The 19,559-nt window shown below is 35.9% G+C and overlaps 1 protein-coding gene across 23 annotated transcripts in view; it reads right to left on the bottom strand.

Moving 5' to 3' along the window:
* MPDZ (multiple PDZ domain crumbs cell polarity complex component) overlaps nucleotides 1–19,559 on the bottom strand; it is a 312,491-nt gene that overhangs the window by 1,615 nt on the left and 291,317 nt on the right. For 16 of the 23 annotated variants that reach the window (XM_072596383.1, XM_072596408.1, XM_072596401.1 and 13 more), the window contains 7 exons: nucleotides 19,451–19,552; nucleotides 16,144–16,234; nucleotides 13,251–13,294; nucleotides 10,828–10,950; nucleotides 8,759–8,863; nucleotides 7,817–7,929; nucleotides 6,235–6,358 (listed from right to left, as the gene is read on the bottom strand). In XM_072596383.1, coding sequence (XP_072452484.1) covers nucleotides 6,235–6,358; nucleotides 7,817–7,929; nucleotides 8,759–8,863; nucleotides 10,828–10,950; nucleotides 13,251–13,294; nucleotides 16,144–16,234; nucleotides 19,451–19,552 — 702 coding nt within the window. The remainder of the gene's footprint in view (nucleotides 1–6,234; nucleotides 6,359–7,816; nucleotides 7,930–8,758; nucleotides 8,864–10,827; nucleotides 10,951–13,250; nucleotides 13,295–16,143; nucleotides 16,235–19,450; nucleotides 19,553–19,559) is intronic. The other 7 variants (XM_072596445.1, XM_072596462.1, XM_072596508.1 and 4 more) reach the window with 2 other exon arrangements.

Here is a 19,559-nt window from a genome sequence, read left to right as displayed (position 1 = left end):
AACTAAAAGACAAATGGAGACTCACAGATTCCATAATGGCTTAATATTATTATGGAGTAAGAAATGATGAATTTGAGTAATCCAGAGAAACGTGGGAAGATTTGTATGGACTGATACAAAATGAAATAAGCAGAAACAAAGATTAATCAGTACAATGACTTCAACAACGTAAATGAAAAGATCACAATAAAGAAACAGCTCTCTAAGTAAAGGAAAAACCACTGAAAGTCCTGGAGAAGAGATAATGAAACTTTCTCAGGGTGGTGAGGGAGAAACACCACTTGAGGAAGAATGTTATATACAGTGTGAGATGCTATCAGGTGTTTTGCATAATTACTTTTCTTTGTTAAAAGGTGAGGTTTGGGGGCAGCTAGGTAGTACAATGGATAGAACATCAGCCATGGAGTCAGGAGGACCCAGAGTTCAAATCCAGCCTCAGATCCTTGACACTTGCTGTGTGACTCTGGGTAAGTCACTTAACCCCAATTGCCTCAAAAATAAGTGAGGTTCAATCAGGAGAAGGGAGGGTTTTCATGTACATTGAAAGTTGATCCCCTTAAAGATTGTGATGAAAAGACAAAATGCATTAATCCAAAATTCACCCACTGCCTTGCAGTTGTACAACATTGAAGACCTAAGCCAGGGTGTCATTTTACTATATTCTACCCACCTTACTTTCAGTGGCCCTGATAGTGGTATATATGCTACTAAAAGGAAAAAAACAAAACATCTTTTACTGAAAATTAAAGCTAGAATGTCATGGTATTATAATAGGATGCAGAGAACATCTGGTCCAGTCCCCTCATTTACCAGATAAGGAAACTGAGGCCCAAAGAATTGGAGTGATTTGCCTAAGGTTACACAGTCACACAGATATTACAAAGCCTTGAACTGAAACCTTCCAGCTCCAAGTCTGATACTCCTTCCCTTTTATATGATACCACTTAAGAAACATGATTCTTCATAGAAAGAGGAATTCCTTTTCTTTTCCCTGCAAGGGAACTGGAGTTAATTGACTTGCCCAGGGTCACACTGCTAGCCAAGTGTCAAATGTCTGAGACTGGATTCCTTTTGATAGAAATTAACACCACTGTAGGACAACAGGATGACAGTTCCAGAGCAGGAAAGAACCTCAAGGATCATGTAGTCTTATCCATTCATTTTACAAATGAGAAAACTGTGATGCAGGGAGGCTTAAGGGACTTACCCTGTAAAAAGGATTCATAAAACTAAGATTCCACAACCTGTATTAGAATCTATAAAAAGAACATATAGAATTGGGTGGGAGACATTTAGCAATCCTAAAACATAAATTCTTTCCCTTCTACCTCTGTCTTTGCTGCAAAGATCTGAATAAACACGAAGTAATAAGAAGCTCACTTTTGTGGAAAGTTAGCTAAGAAAATACTGGATATAAATCCTAACTCTAAATTTAGAGCTGATTTTAATCCTTTGGGTGGTTGTGAACAGACCTTGATTTAGCACTTCCTCGGAGTAGATAGGTAATGATGTGTAGTGGAAAGAGTGGTACCCTTGACAGTATTCAGGCAGTTTGGAAGAAGGAAGGGTTTGGGGAGGAAATAGTTCAGTTTTGGACAAGTTGCATGGAAGAGCCCGCTGAGGCACATTCATAGTAGGAGCCGTGCAATTGTGAGCAAGATTATTAAAATCTAGAAAACTTATGAGTAATCTATAATTAAAAACACTTTAATGTATATTCTAGTCACCTTGCCTTAAATAAACCTCACCTAAGCTGAAGAAACACACTGATCTTTTTCAACTCAACTAAATATGGTTTATATTTTTAGAGGAGGGGCTAGATAGTTTAAATAGATCTGTACTATTATGCCTGAAGCTACCTTGCTTTCAGATAGAGCACTTGAAGTCAGTGAAAACCATGGTAGTTTCTAAAACAACAAAAATTAATTTCCATATGCATGTGGGGACTATAGCACTTTCGAAATCTCACGTTAAATGTTGTTAACAGATCTGACATCAGCTTCCTGGGCTATAAGGTTGTAGAATTCTAATTGGTTTTTTCTACATAGGAAATTCTGTCCAGGTATCCATTTAAAAAAATACTTTAACCACAAATTTAGAGGCTTTTTCTTCAAACACTGAGGACTTGGGCTTTGGCCTTTTATCTTTTCCTTCCCTCTCATGACCCTTCCCAGTAGTGGATCTTTAAAACAGCAGACACTCAATTGAATGGGTAGATAGTAAGATGTGAGAACATTCTGAGGGACAAAAATAATATGATAGTTTCACTTCCTATTTCTATTAACACTTATTTCTATTCCTAGTCCAAACAGTGGTTTTGTTTGTCTTTTAGGTTTATTAGACACCGTAATATAATAGTAGAATGCAACACAATCATTTTTCAAGAATCAGAGGTACTTTGAGCTAAAGGACAATGGAGAAACATTCTGTGGTGGTGTCGAAAGGGGGGCATGTGGCTGTAACATAGGAATGTAAAGTCGATCATTGAGGAAATATATGATCAGAAAAGGAAGAGAAAGTCAGTTATGTGTCAAGAGGAAGAGGGGAAGAATAGACAGCTCGAAAGGCATAACTGGTACCTACTTAGAGAAGGGGCTTTTTATGTCAACTTGTTTATTTCTTTTTAAACATGCTTTGATAACTGTATTTCATTACAATTCATTTCTTTTAAAATGCTCTGTATTTTTATAATCAATTAATTTTTAGTTTTCAACATTCGCTTCCATAAGATCTCCCCAAGACAGCATGCAGTCTGATGTAGGCTATACATACACATTAGACATATACATATTAGACACATTTTCACATTAGTCATGTTGTAAAGAAGATTTAGAGCCAAGGGGAGAAACTATGAAAAAAAGAAACAAACAAACAAGAGCAAATGGCATTTTTTGATCAGCATTCAGACTCCATAGTTCTTTCTCTGGCTGTGGATAGCATTTTCTATCATAAGTCTTTTGGAGTTATTTTAGATACTTGTATTGCTGAGAAGAGCTAAATCTATCAAAGTCAGTCACTGAACAATATTGCTGTTTATTGTGTACAATGTTCTCCTCACCTCACTTGGCCTAAGTTCATATTAAGTCTTTCCAGGTTTTTCTGAAGTCTACCTGCTCATCATTTCTTAGGGAACATTCATATACTACAGTTTGTTCAGCCATCCCCATTGGAGGGGCATCCCCTCAATTTCCAATTCTTGACCACCACAAAAAGAACTGCTATAAATATTTTGTACATGTGGGTCATTTCCCCATTTTCAAATGATCTCTTTGGGATACAGACATAGAATGGCATTGCTGGGTCAAAGGGTATGCACAGTTTTACAGCCCTTTGGACACAGTTCCAAATTGCTCTCCAGGATGGTTGAGTAAGTTCACAACTCTATCAACAATGCATTAGTGTTCCAATTTTCCTACATCTTCTCTACCATTTATCATTTTCCTGTGTTGTCATATTAGCCAATCTAATAGGTAGGATGTGGTGCCCTTAGAGTGGTTTTGATTTGCAGTTCTCTAATCAATAGTGATTTAAAGCATTTTTTCATATGACTCTAGATAGCTTTAATTTCTTCCTCCGAAAATTGCCTGTTCATATCATTTGACCATTTGTCAATTGGGAAATGACATGTATTCTTATAAATTTGACTCAGTTCTCTATATATTTTGAAAATGAGGTCTTTATCAGAGACACTGATTATAAATTTTTTCCTCCAGCTTTCTGCTTCCCTTCTAATCTTGGTTTCATTGACTTTGTTCATGTAAAATCTTTTTAATTTAATGTAATTAAAATTATATTTTGTATTTTATAATGTTTTTTATCTCTCATTTGGTCATAAATTTTTCCCTTCTTCATAGATCTGACAAGTAAACTATTCCTTGCTCTCCTAATTTGTTTATAGTTTCACCTTTTTATATCTAAATTGTGTATCCATTTTGACTTTATCTTGGCATACAGGGTAAGGTGTTGGTCTATACTTAGTTTCTGCCATATTATTTCCCATGTATCCAAGCAGTTTTTGTTAAATAATGAATTCTTATCCCAGAAGCTGGAGTCTTTGGGGTCATCAAACAGTAGATAACTATAGTCATTGACTACTGTGTCTTATGTTACTAACATATTCCACTTATCTACTACTCTGTTTCTTAGCCAGTACAAAGTGGTTTTGATGATTGCTGTCTTATGATGAAATTTAAGATCTGGTGCTGCTAGGCCACCTTCCCTTGATTTTCATTAATTCCCTTGACATTCTGGACCATTTGTTCTTCCCGATGAAGTTTGTTATCATTTTTTCTAGCTGTATGCAATAGCTTTTTGTTAGTTTGTTTGGTATGGCACTGAATAAGTAAACTAATTTAGGTAGAATTGTCATTTTTATTATATGTTTGGCCTACTCAAGAACAACTGTTATTTCTCTAATTATTTAAATCTGATTTTATTTGTGTGAAAACTGTTTTGTATTTTATTGTATGTATTCAAAATTACTGTTCTGAAAGGGGATCTGTATGCTTCAGACTTCCACAGTTGTCCCTTGAAAAACAAAAAAACACAAAACCAAAACAAAACAATACAAAACTTCAAAAGCTCCTGACTTAAAGGAAGGACTATAACATACATTGGGTAGCTTCTGTATGAAGAAGCTATGGGAGAACATAGACAAGACTCAAGATCTGTACAGTGTAAGAAGGTATGGATATGTTGTGACTTGCATTGACAGAAGAAATAGTCACATAATGAGATCACAATTCCCCTGATGTCTATAAGTAAAAAGTACAAAGAGCCATTGGGTGAGAAGCTTTAAAAATGCATTATTATTAATTGCCTTGAGCAATGAGAGGCAATTATAGGCATTATGAAGTTCTCTGATGAAAATGATATAACTAAATAGAGGCATGAGAAAGTGTATGGTTTGTGTATTTCAGACTGCTAGTGAAAGTGACAAAATGTAGCAAGAAAAAGTATAAAGGTCAGAAATGAACAAACAAGGGCTCTAGTCCAAGCTCTTATCAGGAACTAGTAATGACCTTGGACAAGTCATAACTCCTTTCTATGCTTCAGTTTTCTGAACTGTAAAATGAGGAACTTGGTCCAGATGTTCTCTAAGCTCCCCTGCAGAACTAAAATTCTGATTCGATACTTTTATTCCCTGAATTAACAGTTCTACCCAGAAGCCTTCCTCATTCTAGTACAGACAGAATCCTTACCTTTCAAAGCCTATTCTAATCAATCATGAACTATGGAAGGTCCTACCAAACTGGTTTGGTCTGAGATTGTTAATCTCTCATACAAGAACCAACTTAGTTAAATGCATCAGGAGTTGGATGCTGGGTAATGAACTTTTTGTTTTTGTTGTTTTTTGGTTGTAACAACTCACTGAAATTATCTACTGAAGCATGGATAGGATACAAATTGGCTTAGAGAAGAACTCACAGAAATGATATGATGGACCCTATCAAGTAAAACAATAATGTAACAATAACAGAAATATTTACAAGTTTTATTTATTTTCAGAGTTTGGCTTAATATTGGTATTTTGTTCATTTTTTGAATTACTTAGGACTGAACCTGGCATATAGTAAGAACTTAATGTCTGTTGATTTAGTGACTGAAAGGATAAGGTATCCTTAGACTAGCTGACATTTCTATGGCACTTACTATGTGACCGACACTATACTAAATGTTTTACAATTATCATTTCATTTTATCCTCATGACAAAGCTAGGAGAAAGGAGGTATTTTAGAGGTTACATGACTTGCCCAGGTTTACATAGCTAGGAAATATCTGGGCCAGATTTGTATGCAAGTCTTCCTGACTCCAGACCTAGAATTCTATGATTGTTTTTTTCTCTCTGGGATTTATCTATATATAATAAAATATTTAAACTATTAAAGCTGGAAACTGTACTAAGACTTTAAGGACACCTTGTGCAATTATGTTCTATTTTCAATGATAAAAGGAGAGATTCCAATGATTAACTGAATTTTAACTACACGACTATAGAGTGTTTCCCTAGCATTACATCCAACTTCAATTTAGGTTCATTTCCCTTTAAATGTAACTAGGCATCAAATTGGACAAAATATTTAATAGCTCATTCCTATAGGGAGTTCCCAATGAAAAAGATCAACTGCTGGCCATTTGGCATTTACCTCAGGCCATAAACTAATAAGCCAGCTGCTGACCACTAATAATGAATGTTTAGGGGAGAATGAGATGGTTAAAATGTGTATTCTTACCTTCGCAAATACTGTTTTAACATAAATGGGTAAGTCTCCATGAGGGCTGCCATATCCTCCCACTATACTGAAACCCAGACCATCTGGTCCTCGGTCAAGAGTGATACTCTTATACTGAGGAGGGCTAAAGTAGAGAGAGAAAACAAAAAGAGGATTTTTAGTATGTGGCTGTGGATTTGATGTATGTGGAATTATCTGATAAGAAAGTTAGTTAGTCTGCCCATAGCTGGCAGCAGGTATATTATAAGTAGTTTCCAGCTAATGTTTGCTATGCTGGAAATCCTAAATTTGCATAATCTAATGAAATCCCACTTAACACCTTAAATCTATTACTCATTTACAGTTTCCTTATACACTAAGATATTCACAGCATGTTCTCACTCAGCCCAGAAGTTTATTTGTTCTCTACTTTAGAGAGAGGGCTGAAATTTAGTGGACTATTCAAGTAATGTGATTTATATGAGCATCCTACTGTGCAGAGACAAGAACTGAGCCTAAAAGAAAATAAATGCCACTATAGCATCGAGCCATTTACAAACACACCTCATTTATTTGTGTCATCATTTGTTGTGTGACTCCAAGCTTTTGCATTCATGGAAAAGGAAGTTATGTAGTTGTCAATTTCAGGGTTTACTTCTAATAGGCTAGAGGACAAAAGACACAATTTGACACCTCCACCTCATGTAGTGGGCCAGACCACACCAGCTTGGCTAGCCTACCAAGCCAAGCCTGAGATGAGTGAATATGAGATGGTGTGCTCCATTTGGCAACAGGCTTCATCCCTTCTGTTTCTATAAAAGCACAGGGATTCAATCTGTAATTTCACTAATGTAGGAAGTTCCCAGAGGCAGGTAGGTAGCATAGTGGATAGAGCACCAAGTCTAAAGTCAGAAAGACTCATTTTCCTGAGTTTAAATTTGGCCACAGATACTTCCTAGCTGTGTGACTCTGGGCAAGTCACTTAGCCCTGTTTGCTTCAATTTCCTCATCTGTTAAATGTGCTGGAAAAGGAAATGGCAAACCACTGTAGTATATTTGCTAAGAAAACCCCAAGTGGGGCACAGATGGACATGACTGAAAGCCACTAAACAATAACGAAGCAAATTCCCAGTTAAATAAATCTTTTCAAAATACATTCAAAGCTTCAACACTTTCTCTCCAACTTAGTCTTAGAGAGTTGCTTAGGGAATTGAAAGCTTAAGTGACTTGCTCGGGGTTACACAGTAAAGATAGGTGAAAGGGAAGAGATGAACCTAGATCTTTCTAGTTCCCAGATCAGCTGTCTATCCACCACACCACACTTAAGTTCTGAGTATATAGTTTTTCATTCCGTCATACTTTTTAAACAGGGCAAAAGAATTCATGATACTCTACCCACTTTATCATCAGCATTATTATTTCTCGTCAGCGTTGCAGGGAATTGGGATAGACACAGTGTCAAGAACAGACAATGAGTGCTTGATATTACAGGAAATACGAATCGTGAAACCATTCTTGCTTCTTCCTCAGTTAATCTTCACAATTCACATTTCAAGGGCTGAACACCCTTCAATTTTACATCAACAAAAATATATGAGCTCACCCCAAATCATCTTGAAAAATACTGTTTGATGTCAGTCCTGTAAAGGAAAGACTAGAGCCAGCTGGCTCCTGCTGTGGGCTGGTGACCACACTAACATCTCCTCCAGCAACCACCTGTATGCAAAAGAGAGGCCCAGTGAGACTCCCTAAGCTCAGGACTGATGCTGATCTCAACATCGATCTTTTTGTCAGTGCTTTTTAAAAAATATAGTCATAAAAATTAAGGAGAATTTCCTGTTCTACAGGGGATGCTCAAAATATTATTATACAACTTTTTAAAATTAAGATTTATTTTTCAATTCATGAAAGTTCACATTATCTGCTTTCTATCCTTCCCCCAACTGATAAAGAAAAACAAAACTCTTGTAACAAATACATATAGTCAAGTAAAAGAAATCCCCATATTGGTCTGTCAAAAAAAAAAGTCTCAAACTGTACCCAGAGGCCACTGCCTTTCTAGCAGTGGTGGATGGCACATTTCATCTCAAGTCCTCTGGAATTGGTCACTGCTGGATTAGAGTTCTTAAGGCTTTCAAAGTTGTCTTCACAGTATTATTGCTACTGTTATATACAATGTATCTATAAATTCAAAAGTCTTTTCATTTTACTTAAATGATATCTTATAATTACTCTTTACAATTTTCTTTGGGAATTTTAGCCTCTCACTCATTCAGAAACCTAACAATAAATGAAAAGTAAAATCTTTTAATATTTTTTCCCCAAAAGCATAGAACATGCTATTACCTAGGAGAAAAAAAACGTTAAAGAAAGTAACTCTTTAGTTCTTGCCTAGAATCCTTGAATTCATACATTTTAGATGGAAATAATAAATACAAAAATGACAGCATTAGGCTTTAGTAGTTTGGGAGGTTTTCTTTTTGCTTTGCATCCTTTATTCTCAATCTACCCATATCCCAAAAAGCTGTTTTGGGAAAATTCTTACCTGTACTTCAATGGAGCCAGAAGCATTTTTCAGTAAGCTCACTGCTTGAGAATGAGTCATACCCTCAGTTGAAGTTCCACAAATACTCACAATCCGATCCCCAACCTTGGCAAGAGGAAGGAAATAAACCATTATTACAACTAAGTTAGCATAGGTATTCCTCAAAATTCATGAGTTCTTTGGACCAATTCCTTCTGTACTTCATTATAAATCCTAATTCCCCATTAACAGAATTTTAAAAGTACTGTAAGTTGGGAGGCAGAGAAAGCTGTTACAGAAGAAGGAACTAGGAGAGCAACAGCTGACAGAGTAAGAATTTTGGGTTTTTAAAAAAAAATTATTTTCTTTTGGGAAAGGCATCCTAAGAGAAGAGGAATCACAGAAAAGGGACTGTCAGTGCTGAAAGGGACCTCAGAGGTCTTTTAGTCAACCCTCTTTCTAGATATTTATGATGTTTTGTGATAGAAATACTTACAAACTAGAATTGTTCTGGAATGTTTTTTGTATTCAACATTTAAGGCATAACTAGCTACATGTGCACAATTGATTTTTTATAGTACCAGTTCTAAGGCATCTAGTGAAAAAGTAACTTAAACCAGGCTTTTTTAGTATAGCACTTTGTATCAGAGGAAAGCAGCTTGAGCTGAGATTTCATATTACTCTCCCTTATCATTCAGTGTTCTGGTCAAGCTTGTTTACTTTAATATACAAGACCATTTATCGCCCATCTCCGTTCCTTTACAATGACCATCTACTACTTGGGGAAGGCTCACTTCTCAAATGTCCCTCTCAGAACATCTAGCAGCCTTCCTGCCTTAACTCAAGTGTTGGTTGGTTGTTGTCCATCGTCAGAGAGGACCAAATTGACATCACTATTTGTGATATGCTCCCCAGATGTTCACACAGACTATCTGTGCCCAACCTGTGGTAGAGCATTCCGAGCTTCCGAGCTCATGTTGGTCTGATCAGTCACAGTCGGACACACTGACCTCAAGTGTAAGTTCCCTAAAGAAGCCTTTTCCATTTCCCCTAGTTGCAGGTTCCCTCTAACTTTGAAATTACTCTGTATTTATTTTGAATAGAAATCTGTACTTGCTTATATGCACGCATGTTTTTGCCTCCGTAATAGTACGTGTATTTCCAGTGTGTGGCACATCGCAGGCACATTAAAAACTATTATAAAATTTAATTTAGTGAATTTGGTGGCTGTTACTTCCTTCATTCTCACTGATATTTTCATCTAAAGTGCCTGGATTGCTATCTGGGCTGTACATAAGATTTTTAGAGCCAGGATTGATTAGACTGAACCCCTTTGGACTGGCATTTAATTCCGAACTAGGGCACAGTTTAGATATAACTGGAATATTCCTATAGAATGCTTTTAATTATGAGGACCCATTTATGGCAGTCTAGTGTTGGCAGCTTTTCATGGAGTTGCCTGGATCATTTCACATACACTTAATCTACTTTTAAGAAAAAAAAAAGATACAATTTTTAGCCAAACAACAGCTCTTACAAAATCATAGGTAATTCACAGAGAGTGGGCTGCTACAGTCGACAGGTAGATCACTAGGATGTGTATTCAAAAGAAAGTATAATGGTAGGATATTACACGGACCTTGGATAAAATTCATAATCTTATGCAAACTCTACCTAATTATCCCTTAATTCAGGAGGCCAAAGAGACTTTCAAACCAATATGTTCAAACTCAAGGTAAAATTTAGCGCTTATTGTACATTTTATCTTGCCATGGTTAATTAAGCCAAACACATTAGATATATCTATAGATATAGATATTTTCCTTGTTTGCAAAGTTGGAATTATTAAATAATTTTCTTCTTTTGTTAAAGTATTTTTAGTTAAAGTATTTTAATTAAAGTAATTTAAAGTATTCTTGTTTCACTAAAACATTCTATTTTTTACCAAAAATACTACTGCCCCAACTTTGATTTGTAGTATCTGAATTACAGAGGTTTTGATTTGTTAACCCGAAATGAAAGTCTGAGAGAAGTTTTACAACAAATTCTCCCCCCAGAAAAACGTCTGAGGACTTATGCAATTAAATTACTCTGAGTTTCTGGGTCTGTGCAGCAACTCCATTTGGATGCATCATGGCAATGAATATTGGAACATCACCAAGTGGACTGCCTACGCCTCCAGCAATGCTGATTCCCAGTGAATCAGCAGGACCCTGCCAAGAGAGGAAAAATAAAATTTTCATTGCAAAAATCATGCTTCATTTGAATTCTGCTGCATAATATTTCATAAGTATTTTCCTATCTTCTAGTGGAGCATGAAGAGCAGAAAGCCAGATTGAGGGCATTTCTGTCTTTATCTGTGGTAGAAGTCATGACCTGTTAATTGATGATCTTAGCATAATTGCCATTAGTAACAACTAGTATTTATATGCTATTTGGAGGATTCCAAAATACTTTATAACTGCTATCTCATTTTTAGCCTACAAACACCTTTGGGAAGTAGGTAGGGTAGACTGTTTTGTTCCTCCAAATCCTCATCCCTTGGGCCAAAGAAATGCTGTAAGCAAAAGATTTCTGAGCAGAAAAGTGCCCATTAGTTAAAGAGGTGCCATGGAAGTTAAAGGGGGGAAGAGGAAGAAGAGAAAAAATGCAGGTTCTTAAACTAAGGGCCAAGAGTGAGAATGCAGTGCCTTGATCAGAAACTAGGCTCAAATGTGGTGTGGCCGATAAGAGAAAGGCTCTGAGTGACACAATTTGTAGCACTCAGTTTCATTGTGAGTACGTGTGTACATGTGTTATGCCTATCTTCCTTTAAATAAATTGCAGCTGGACTACAGCAGCATTATTTACTCTAAGAATGATCCTATCAAGTAAGGGAAATTAATAAAAATTAAAAATATACTCAGGTTTTTATAAGCAAAAGAGAAGAGTATCAAACAGTTTATATGTCAGATCTATGAGTAAGGAAAGAACTTAGGACCAAACAAGATATAGAGAGCATTATGAAATGCAAAATGGATAATTTTGATCAAATAAAATTAAAAGTTTTTGCACAAACAAAACCAATACAACTAAAATTAGAAGGAAAGTAGAAAACTGAGAGGAAAAATTTATAACAAATTTCTCTGACAAAAGTCTCATTTCTCAAATATTTGGAGTCAAATTTATAAAAATACACATCATTCCTTAATTGATAAATGGTCAAAGGACATGAATAGGCAGTTTTCAGATAAAGAAATTAAAGCTTTCTATAGTCATAGGAAATAATTCTCTAAATCACTAATGATGCAAGTTAAATTTAAATTAAAACAAGTCTAAGGTATCACCTCACACCCATCAGATTGCTTAATATGGCAAAAAAAGGAAAGTGATAAATGTTGGAGGGGATGTGGGGAAAGTGGGACATTAATGCACTGTTGGTAGAATTGTGAACTGATCCAACCATTCAGGAGAACAATTTGGAACTATGCCCAAAGGGCTATAAAACTGTGCGTGTCCTTTGACCTAACAATAACACTACTAGTTCTGTATCTCAAAGAAATTTTTGGAAAAAGGAAAACACTCTATTTCTACGAAATATTTATAGCATCTCTTTTCCTGGTGACTAAGAATAGGAAATTGTGGAGAGTCCCATCAATTGGGGAATGGCTGAACAAGTTGTGATATGATTATAATGGAATATTATTGTGATATAAGAAAAGAAAAGCAGGATGATTTCAGGAAAAATGCTGGAAAGCCTTCCATAAACTGATACAAAGTGAAATGAGCAAAACCATACACAGAAAGAGCAATACTGCATGGTGAAGAACTGTGAATGATCCAAATCCCAGCAAACTCATGATGAAAATGCTGTCTGCCTCCAAGAAAGAACTGATATTGTTTGAATACAGACTGAGGCATGCTATTTTTCACTTTTTGTTTGTTTGCTTGCCCCTAATATGCAAACGTTTTACATGATGCCTCATGCATAATGTCTCAGGGAAGAGGGAGGTGAGGAAGGGAAAGACAGACCTGGGAACTCAAAACTTTAAAAAAAAGAATAAAAATTGTTTTTGCATGTAATTGAGGGAAAATAAAATATTATTTTAAAAAACAGAGACTCTGGTTTCTCTTATCTCCTTGATTGTTTTCATGAAGTATGTTAGTGGTCAATTAAGAAATGTCTGTTACAGGGAGGTGCTCAGTTTGATAATAAAATGAAATGTGGACTTAACAATTTTTTAAAGAACAGATGAAAAGTTTCTCTTACACAGATTCTATCACTATAAACAAAGAAGCCTTTATGCTTATACTGACTATGAAAGGGTATTTTACAATACTTAATAGTTACTTTCCACAGGGAATTTTGCAATCTCTGCTTTCTACTTCTGCTCCATAAAACCAGGCCATATTGCACTAAACAAACATTTTTCCTCCCACTGGGTATCTTAAAATGGCGTGATAGCTCTCCAGAAAATGGATCTCCCTGTGTCTCTCAAATGAATAGTTTATATGGCTTTCTGGTCCAATTTACCTTTTTTATTTCAACTGTTCTTAATCCTTGTATTTCCAAAGCTGCTGTAAAATGAAAAAGGATGAAATAAAGTTATTAGAATGATAATGTCAATAAAATAGGCTAACCCAATCATTATGTTATGAGATCAATTCATACTTATTTGTTTGGAAGGACCACTACGAAACTACTGCCTGACATCAATCCACCCTTTTAAATACACTTTCCTATTTTAAAAGTTGGAACTCACTTTATACCACTCCCACTTTCTTTCTTCTCATTTTATACACTAACTACAATCCACTCTGAATGAGTTAAGAGAACTCTTTACAAAAGTCTCTTTACAAAGCCATGAATGCACAGCCTCAGAGATTAGAGTTATAGCTTCATATAAAACAACCTAAGGATCCAAGTATTTTAATTTTATTAATACCAAACACACTGTAAGCCAAACAATTTAAAAGTCCAATTTTAATGCCTTCTTGGGGCACATAGATATCTAGCCCTGGGTTCTTGGATGCTGTGAAGGTGACAGCCTCTGGTAGTGCCACCCTGTCAAGCAGCAGAGTCCCTGAGTATGGAACCAAGGACATTAAGCAACTATCATGTGAGGAACAGTAGCTAAGTATAAGTCACTAGGGTCCTGGCTAGGGGGATATGTTTTTCATTTGAGCCAGTGGAAGAAGTACCTGTACCAATGAAATCATGGGCCCCTGAAGTATGAAAAAGAATGAAAACTGAGCCCCCAGATGGTCAGTTTCACAGATTTGAGCAAGCCTTGACCAACACTCGTGGCCAAAATTCCTCTGATGCAGTTTGCACATAATTTACACATGAGAAGGAAAGCATGAGTTCTCAGTTTAAAAATAAAATAATTATGGAGAAATCATTGTTTATCATGGGAGCACCTGATGTATATATAGGATTTACTTAATGTTAATAGAAAAAAAAGTAATAAAAAAATACCATACTGCTCAAGAAAAATTTGTAGGATACCAGTTTAATAACAGTAATGATAATAATACAAGATAAGCAAGAAAAAAGCACTGTAGTTCAAGAGATCTGGGCTGAGAGTCAAGAAAATCTGGATTCAAATTCCAATTCTGACATTACTAACTGGGTGACCCCAGGCAAGCCCCTTAATTTCTGTTTTCCTAAAGTAACTCCCTAGGATTTAGCTACTTAAGTCAAAGCCCATTTCCATTTACTAAAATATACACCATCCAAGTCCATCCTATTCAATCCTATTTGTGCAATAATAATAAGCTATAAATCTTGGCTGAAATACTTCCGTCCTCCATTTCTATCTATTAAAGTTCCTTTCTTCAAGGCCCAGTTCAGATGCCACTTCCTTAAAGCCTCTCTTGAAAATTCCATTTCTGTCTTCACTACATATTCCTTTACACACACATACCTGCCTGGTTGAAAAAAAGGATCTTTTTCAAATGTCTTACCCAAGCCTAAAACTTCATATGTATTATGTTTCTCATTCTATCTCAACTCCCATATCAAATCATTTGTCAAGTTCTGTGGATTCTCTGTTCATATTTATTATATATGCTCCCATCTCCTCTGACACTTCCATCACCCTGGTGCAGGGCCTCATAACCTCATGCTTGGACTGCTGCAATAACCTCCTCGTAGGTCTCCCTACCTTAAGTCTTGCCCCACGCCATCTCATCTTCTACTGAGCTACCAAAATGATTTTCCTAAAGTGCAGGTCTGGCCATTTCACCCCTCTATTCAGTAAACTTCAGTGGCTCCCTATTGCCTACAAGATTAAATACAAAATTCTTTTTGATTTTTAAAACACTTCATAACCTGACCCTTCCAAAATTTTCAGTATTCTTACACTTTTCTCCCTTCTCCACACCACGCTCATCCCTACCCCATATTCTGCAATCCAGTGACACTGGACTCCTTTCTATTCCTCAATCAAGACACTCCATCTGCCTACTCTGGGCATTTTCCCTGGCTCTCCTCCGTGCCAGGAATATTACCCCTCTTCATCTCTGCTCCCTGGCTACTCGACTTCAGGTCTCAGCTAAAGTCCTACCTTTTGCTAATTTTCCCCAGTCTTCCTTAATCCTAGTGCCTTACCTCTTGGATTTTTTCCCAGTTTATATATATATATATATATAGATATACATATATATCTATATATATATATATATATATACACACAGAATATATGTGTATATATACACATATACGTATATATGTATGTATATACATGCATATACATATATATATATATATATATATATATATATATATATATATATATATATATATATATATATATATCTTGTTTGTAGGTAGTTATTTACATGTCTCCATATTCAAGTGTGAGCTCTTTGAGAGTGGGGGCTGCTCCCCCCTTTCTTTGTATCCTTAGCTCATAGCTTATTGCCTAGCACTTGACTTCTTGCTGCCATTATATATTCTCTGTGCCATAGTTACTTATGTGCTTATGTGTAAGATCTTTGAGAATATATGGCTCATATACATCTTTGTATTAGCAGTAGGCATTTAAATGTATACTTAGAAAATTTAAAGTTGACAAAGTGCAATCTTCACAACAACAAGTCCAAATACAACTGTCTCCAGATAATCAGTTTCTACATGCTCACAGAGTTGATGTGACTTGCCTATGGTCCCACAGCTAGGAAACATCAAAACTAGGATATAAAACCAGTTGCCTGATCTATCCAGTAGAACACCAGACCTATACTTTTAAAAAGCAGACTCCAAAGGATATAACTTCACAGGGTATAATTTTGGAATAGAGCAGAATACATAGAAACTTTCCACATTATTAAGATACTTTAGAGGAAAAGACTGTAGCTCAAGTTTAGTGGAAGAAAATCCCCCTTTAATACACAATTTAATTCAAATATGAAGTTAATCTTACAGGCATTCTTCTTTGAAACACTGTCAAATGCCTCTGATGTGTTGGATCCAGAAAGAGGGAAAGTAAAGGATGACAGACTTCCTTCACTCATCTAGAAAAAAATAAGACCTTAATTATTCTTTCAAGTTTAGAAAGTAATAAGAAAACTGCTTAATTCTAAAATCCATCGCACTGGTTTCTTTTCATGTTGCATTTAAGCCATAAAAATCACACTGATAATGTTCTATTTTGAAGGATGACTTTGCCTTTACCGATTTCATTTCTGCTACTTTTTCATTGGCTAAATTTGCCAAATTACAAAGCTTATATAGATCCAAGATAAATCAGCTTTCATTTCAAAAAAGACTTTGAGAGATTCTGAAGACAATATTCACATCAAACTGGGAAAATAATAAAATTTATGTCATGATACTTTTAGGTGATGAAATCATTATCAAAGGTCTATGCACAAAGATTTTTTTGTCACTCATTTTTCAGGTTGGGGGCATGTCAAAATGGTTGATATATAGGATGATAAATAAACACACACACACACACACACACACACACACACTGCCTGTGTAAGGGGGGGATCGGTCTAAATGCAATTAAGAATAAGTTCATTCGTTGGGATGCCACCATTTAAATTTGAGAGAGGAAATTAATAGCAGAGGGAATAGAGTTCAACTTAAGATAGCCCTAAGAGCCTGATGTATTAAAGAGATACTTTTATTGAATAAATAAAATAAATAAATCTATTTTCCATGTATTGAGTTGAAAAAGGATTGGATAGGTTTGCTTTGGCAAGTGGGGACAGTGTCAACAGTTTGAAGTATCAGAGGCAGATTTCAACACAACAAAGAAAAACTTGCCAATCATTGCACCTAAACAAAAAAAATGGAATGTGAGCTTTTTAGAAGCTGGAGGTATTGAAGGGGAGTCTGGGTCACTTCTCATTTCCAAGGAAGTTGAAGATGGGGTTCGTGATTTAGATAGACTAGAGTACTGAGTCCTTTTCAAAGTTTATGATTCTGTGAGTTTACTGGTGGCAAAAGCCACCATTATTTAGAAATATTTAGATTCATTTAGTCAAAAGTCAAGCTTACCAAAAAAAATTTGAGAAAAACTGATTTTATGCATGAATAAAGGCAAAGACCTGAGAATAATATTGAGCTACCTACAAAATAATTCCATCTGGATTTCAGCATTGTTTTGTCCTCATCACTATTACTTCCTCTGGTTCCAGGATTATATAATGAAAATAAAATGTAGATCATTTAGAGAGTGTTGGAAGGAAAGGATTAAAAGATGTTAGAATGAGAGGTTGTGGATATGAGATAGTATATGTACTGACAACACTGGTAAGCTGCTTTACGTTATTTGTTTTTGTTATAAGGGCTAACTTGAGGGTAGGGATGTGATGGTAAACAAAAAAGAACAGTAACATTTCGAAAAAGAGAGAATGAAAAATGGGAAGGCTGGTGAAATGGGTTTAGTTTCTAGAAAAAAATGAGAATTTTAACTATATTGAAATGCTAGGATAAAGATTCAAACAGTGATTTTATTAGTGTATGGAATTCCCAAGTGAAGAAACTCCCTCTACCAAGGTAAGGTGGCATCTTTTACACAATTTACAATCTGGGACATTGAGAGAGTAAGTGACTTGCCCAAGGGAAATAGCCCCAAGTTATCGGAGGCAGTTTTTGAGCTCAGTTCCTTCTGGCTCCAAGATCAGCTTTCTATCCATGACACTGAACTGCTTCTATTAACTTTTTTAACCTTGAAGTATATAATGGAATAATGTATGTGTGGTGATCTATGTGTTGTTCATTTGTACAAAGGAAATGAACTTAAATCAGAACAGGAGGAAATTAAACTGGATTATTAAGAATTTTCTGCTTTAAGGTGAATAGCATTAGAATATGCTATCATAGAATATTTTAAAGAAATGGCAGCTAGGTTTCTTTCCAGATAGTTTTGGTGATTTTTGTGAGGATATTTAAATTTTCCTAGTGCTATGAGCCCATGTTTTATGGAGGGAAGTGTTTTCCAGCAAAAACAGACAAACAAAAAAACCCCAAACACTTCATATTAGATAAGTATTTCTTTTGCATATTTCATTTTTGTTGTTGTTGTATTCACTAGGACTCAGTGTCAGGGGTAACTATAAACTAGTTAACTAGTTTCCATACAAACACACGTACCATCCCGTGGTTCCCTACTGCCACTAGAATAAAATATGAACTCCTTAGTCTGACATTTAAGTCTCTGTCAAATCCATCTCCAAACAACCTTCCCAGCTTTATTTCACAGTGTTCCAGTCATACAAGTCCATAAGCTCTTCTGCAGTCTCATCCTTCCTTCTCTTTCCTCTATACATTTACATAAGCCATCTTCCACACATGTAATGTGCCCCTTCCTCACCTCCTTTTGAACTATTTTTTCCCCTGTAACATCTAGCTCAAGCAGCACCTCACCTCCGAAGGCTTTTCTACCCACCCACCCTATCCCGGTACCATGATCCCCCTACTCAAGTGTTTGGCCTGGATTTCCTCTTTCCTCTTTCTACCTTTGATTATATTAACCGGAGTATATATTCTATCCTGTTTATTATATAGCAAACAACTTGAAAGTTTGGAAACATTATTATCACCTAGTGCAACAACAATTTTTATGTAGTAGTGGTGCAACAAATGATGGATGAATTGAATTGATTGATGACTTGGGAAGTTTCAAATATCAAAACTGTGTCTTGGTTTCTGTAGTTTTCACTTTAGCTAACACTATTCTAATGACTGAGTGTGGTCCTAATATGTACCTAATTTTTTTTTTTGCTGGATTGATGAGGTCAGTTGATATGTTGGTTAGCTTTTAATGAACTGCCTTCACTTTTCTTTCCTTCCTTCCTTCCTTCCTTCCTTCCTTCCTTCCTTCCTTCCTTCCTTCCTTCCTTCCTTCCTTCCTTCCTTCCTTCCTTTCTTCCTTCCTTCCTTCTTCCTATCCTTTATCAGATGGGATGACTCTCTGGGGAGGAGAGTGGGGAGAGATCTATGTAGAGATGAAGGTGATGTAAAAGCAAAATCTATCAATATTTTTTAAAAAAATAAATAGCTAAAAATGGGTATGGCTATAAGGTTAATAAATGGATTTTCACCAAGCTTTCCTGTCTCAAAGGAAAAAAAAATAGAGGTTGCCATGCTCTTCACTTGCCCCTACCAGTGACCTTTGGATTCAATGCCATGTGACCCCAGTGGTTTTACAATACATTTAATATGTTTGTGGTGTATGGAGGCAGAATTCTGCTCTTTGGAATGACATAATTACCCACCTGGCTGCTTTGGGATGTCCTCCTCTCTGAATGGAATGGACCTGTTTTGATTCTTCCAACTTCCAATCTTACTGTGCCTAGAGAACACTGAAGAACAGAACACTGAAGG

Source organism: Notamacropus eugenii, chromosome 1 (assembly GCF_028372415.1).
Source record: "Notamacropus eugenii isolate mMacEug1 chromosome 1, mMacEug1.pri_v2, whole genome shotgun sequence".
NCBI classification, from domain to species: Eukaryota; Metazoa; Chordata; class Mammalia; order Diprotodontia; family Macropodidae; genus Notamacropus; species Notamacropus eugenii.
Note: the sequence above shows the minus strand (reverse complement) of the source record. Positions and strands in the feature narration are given on the sequence as shown.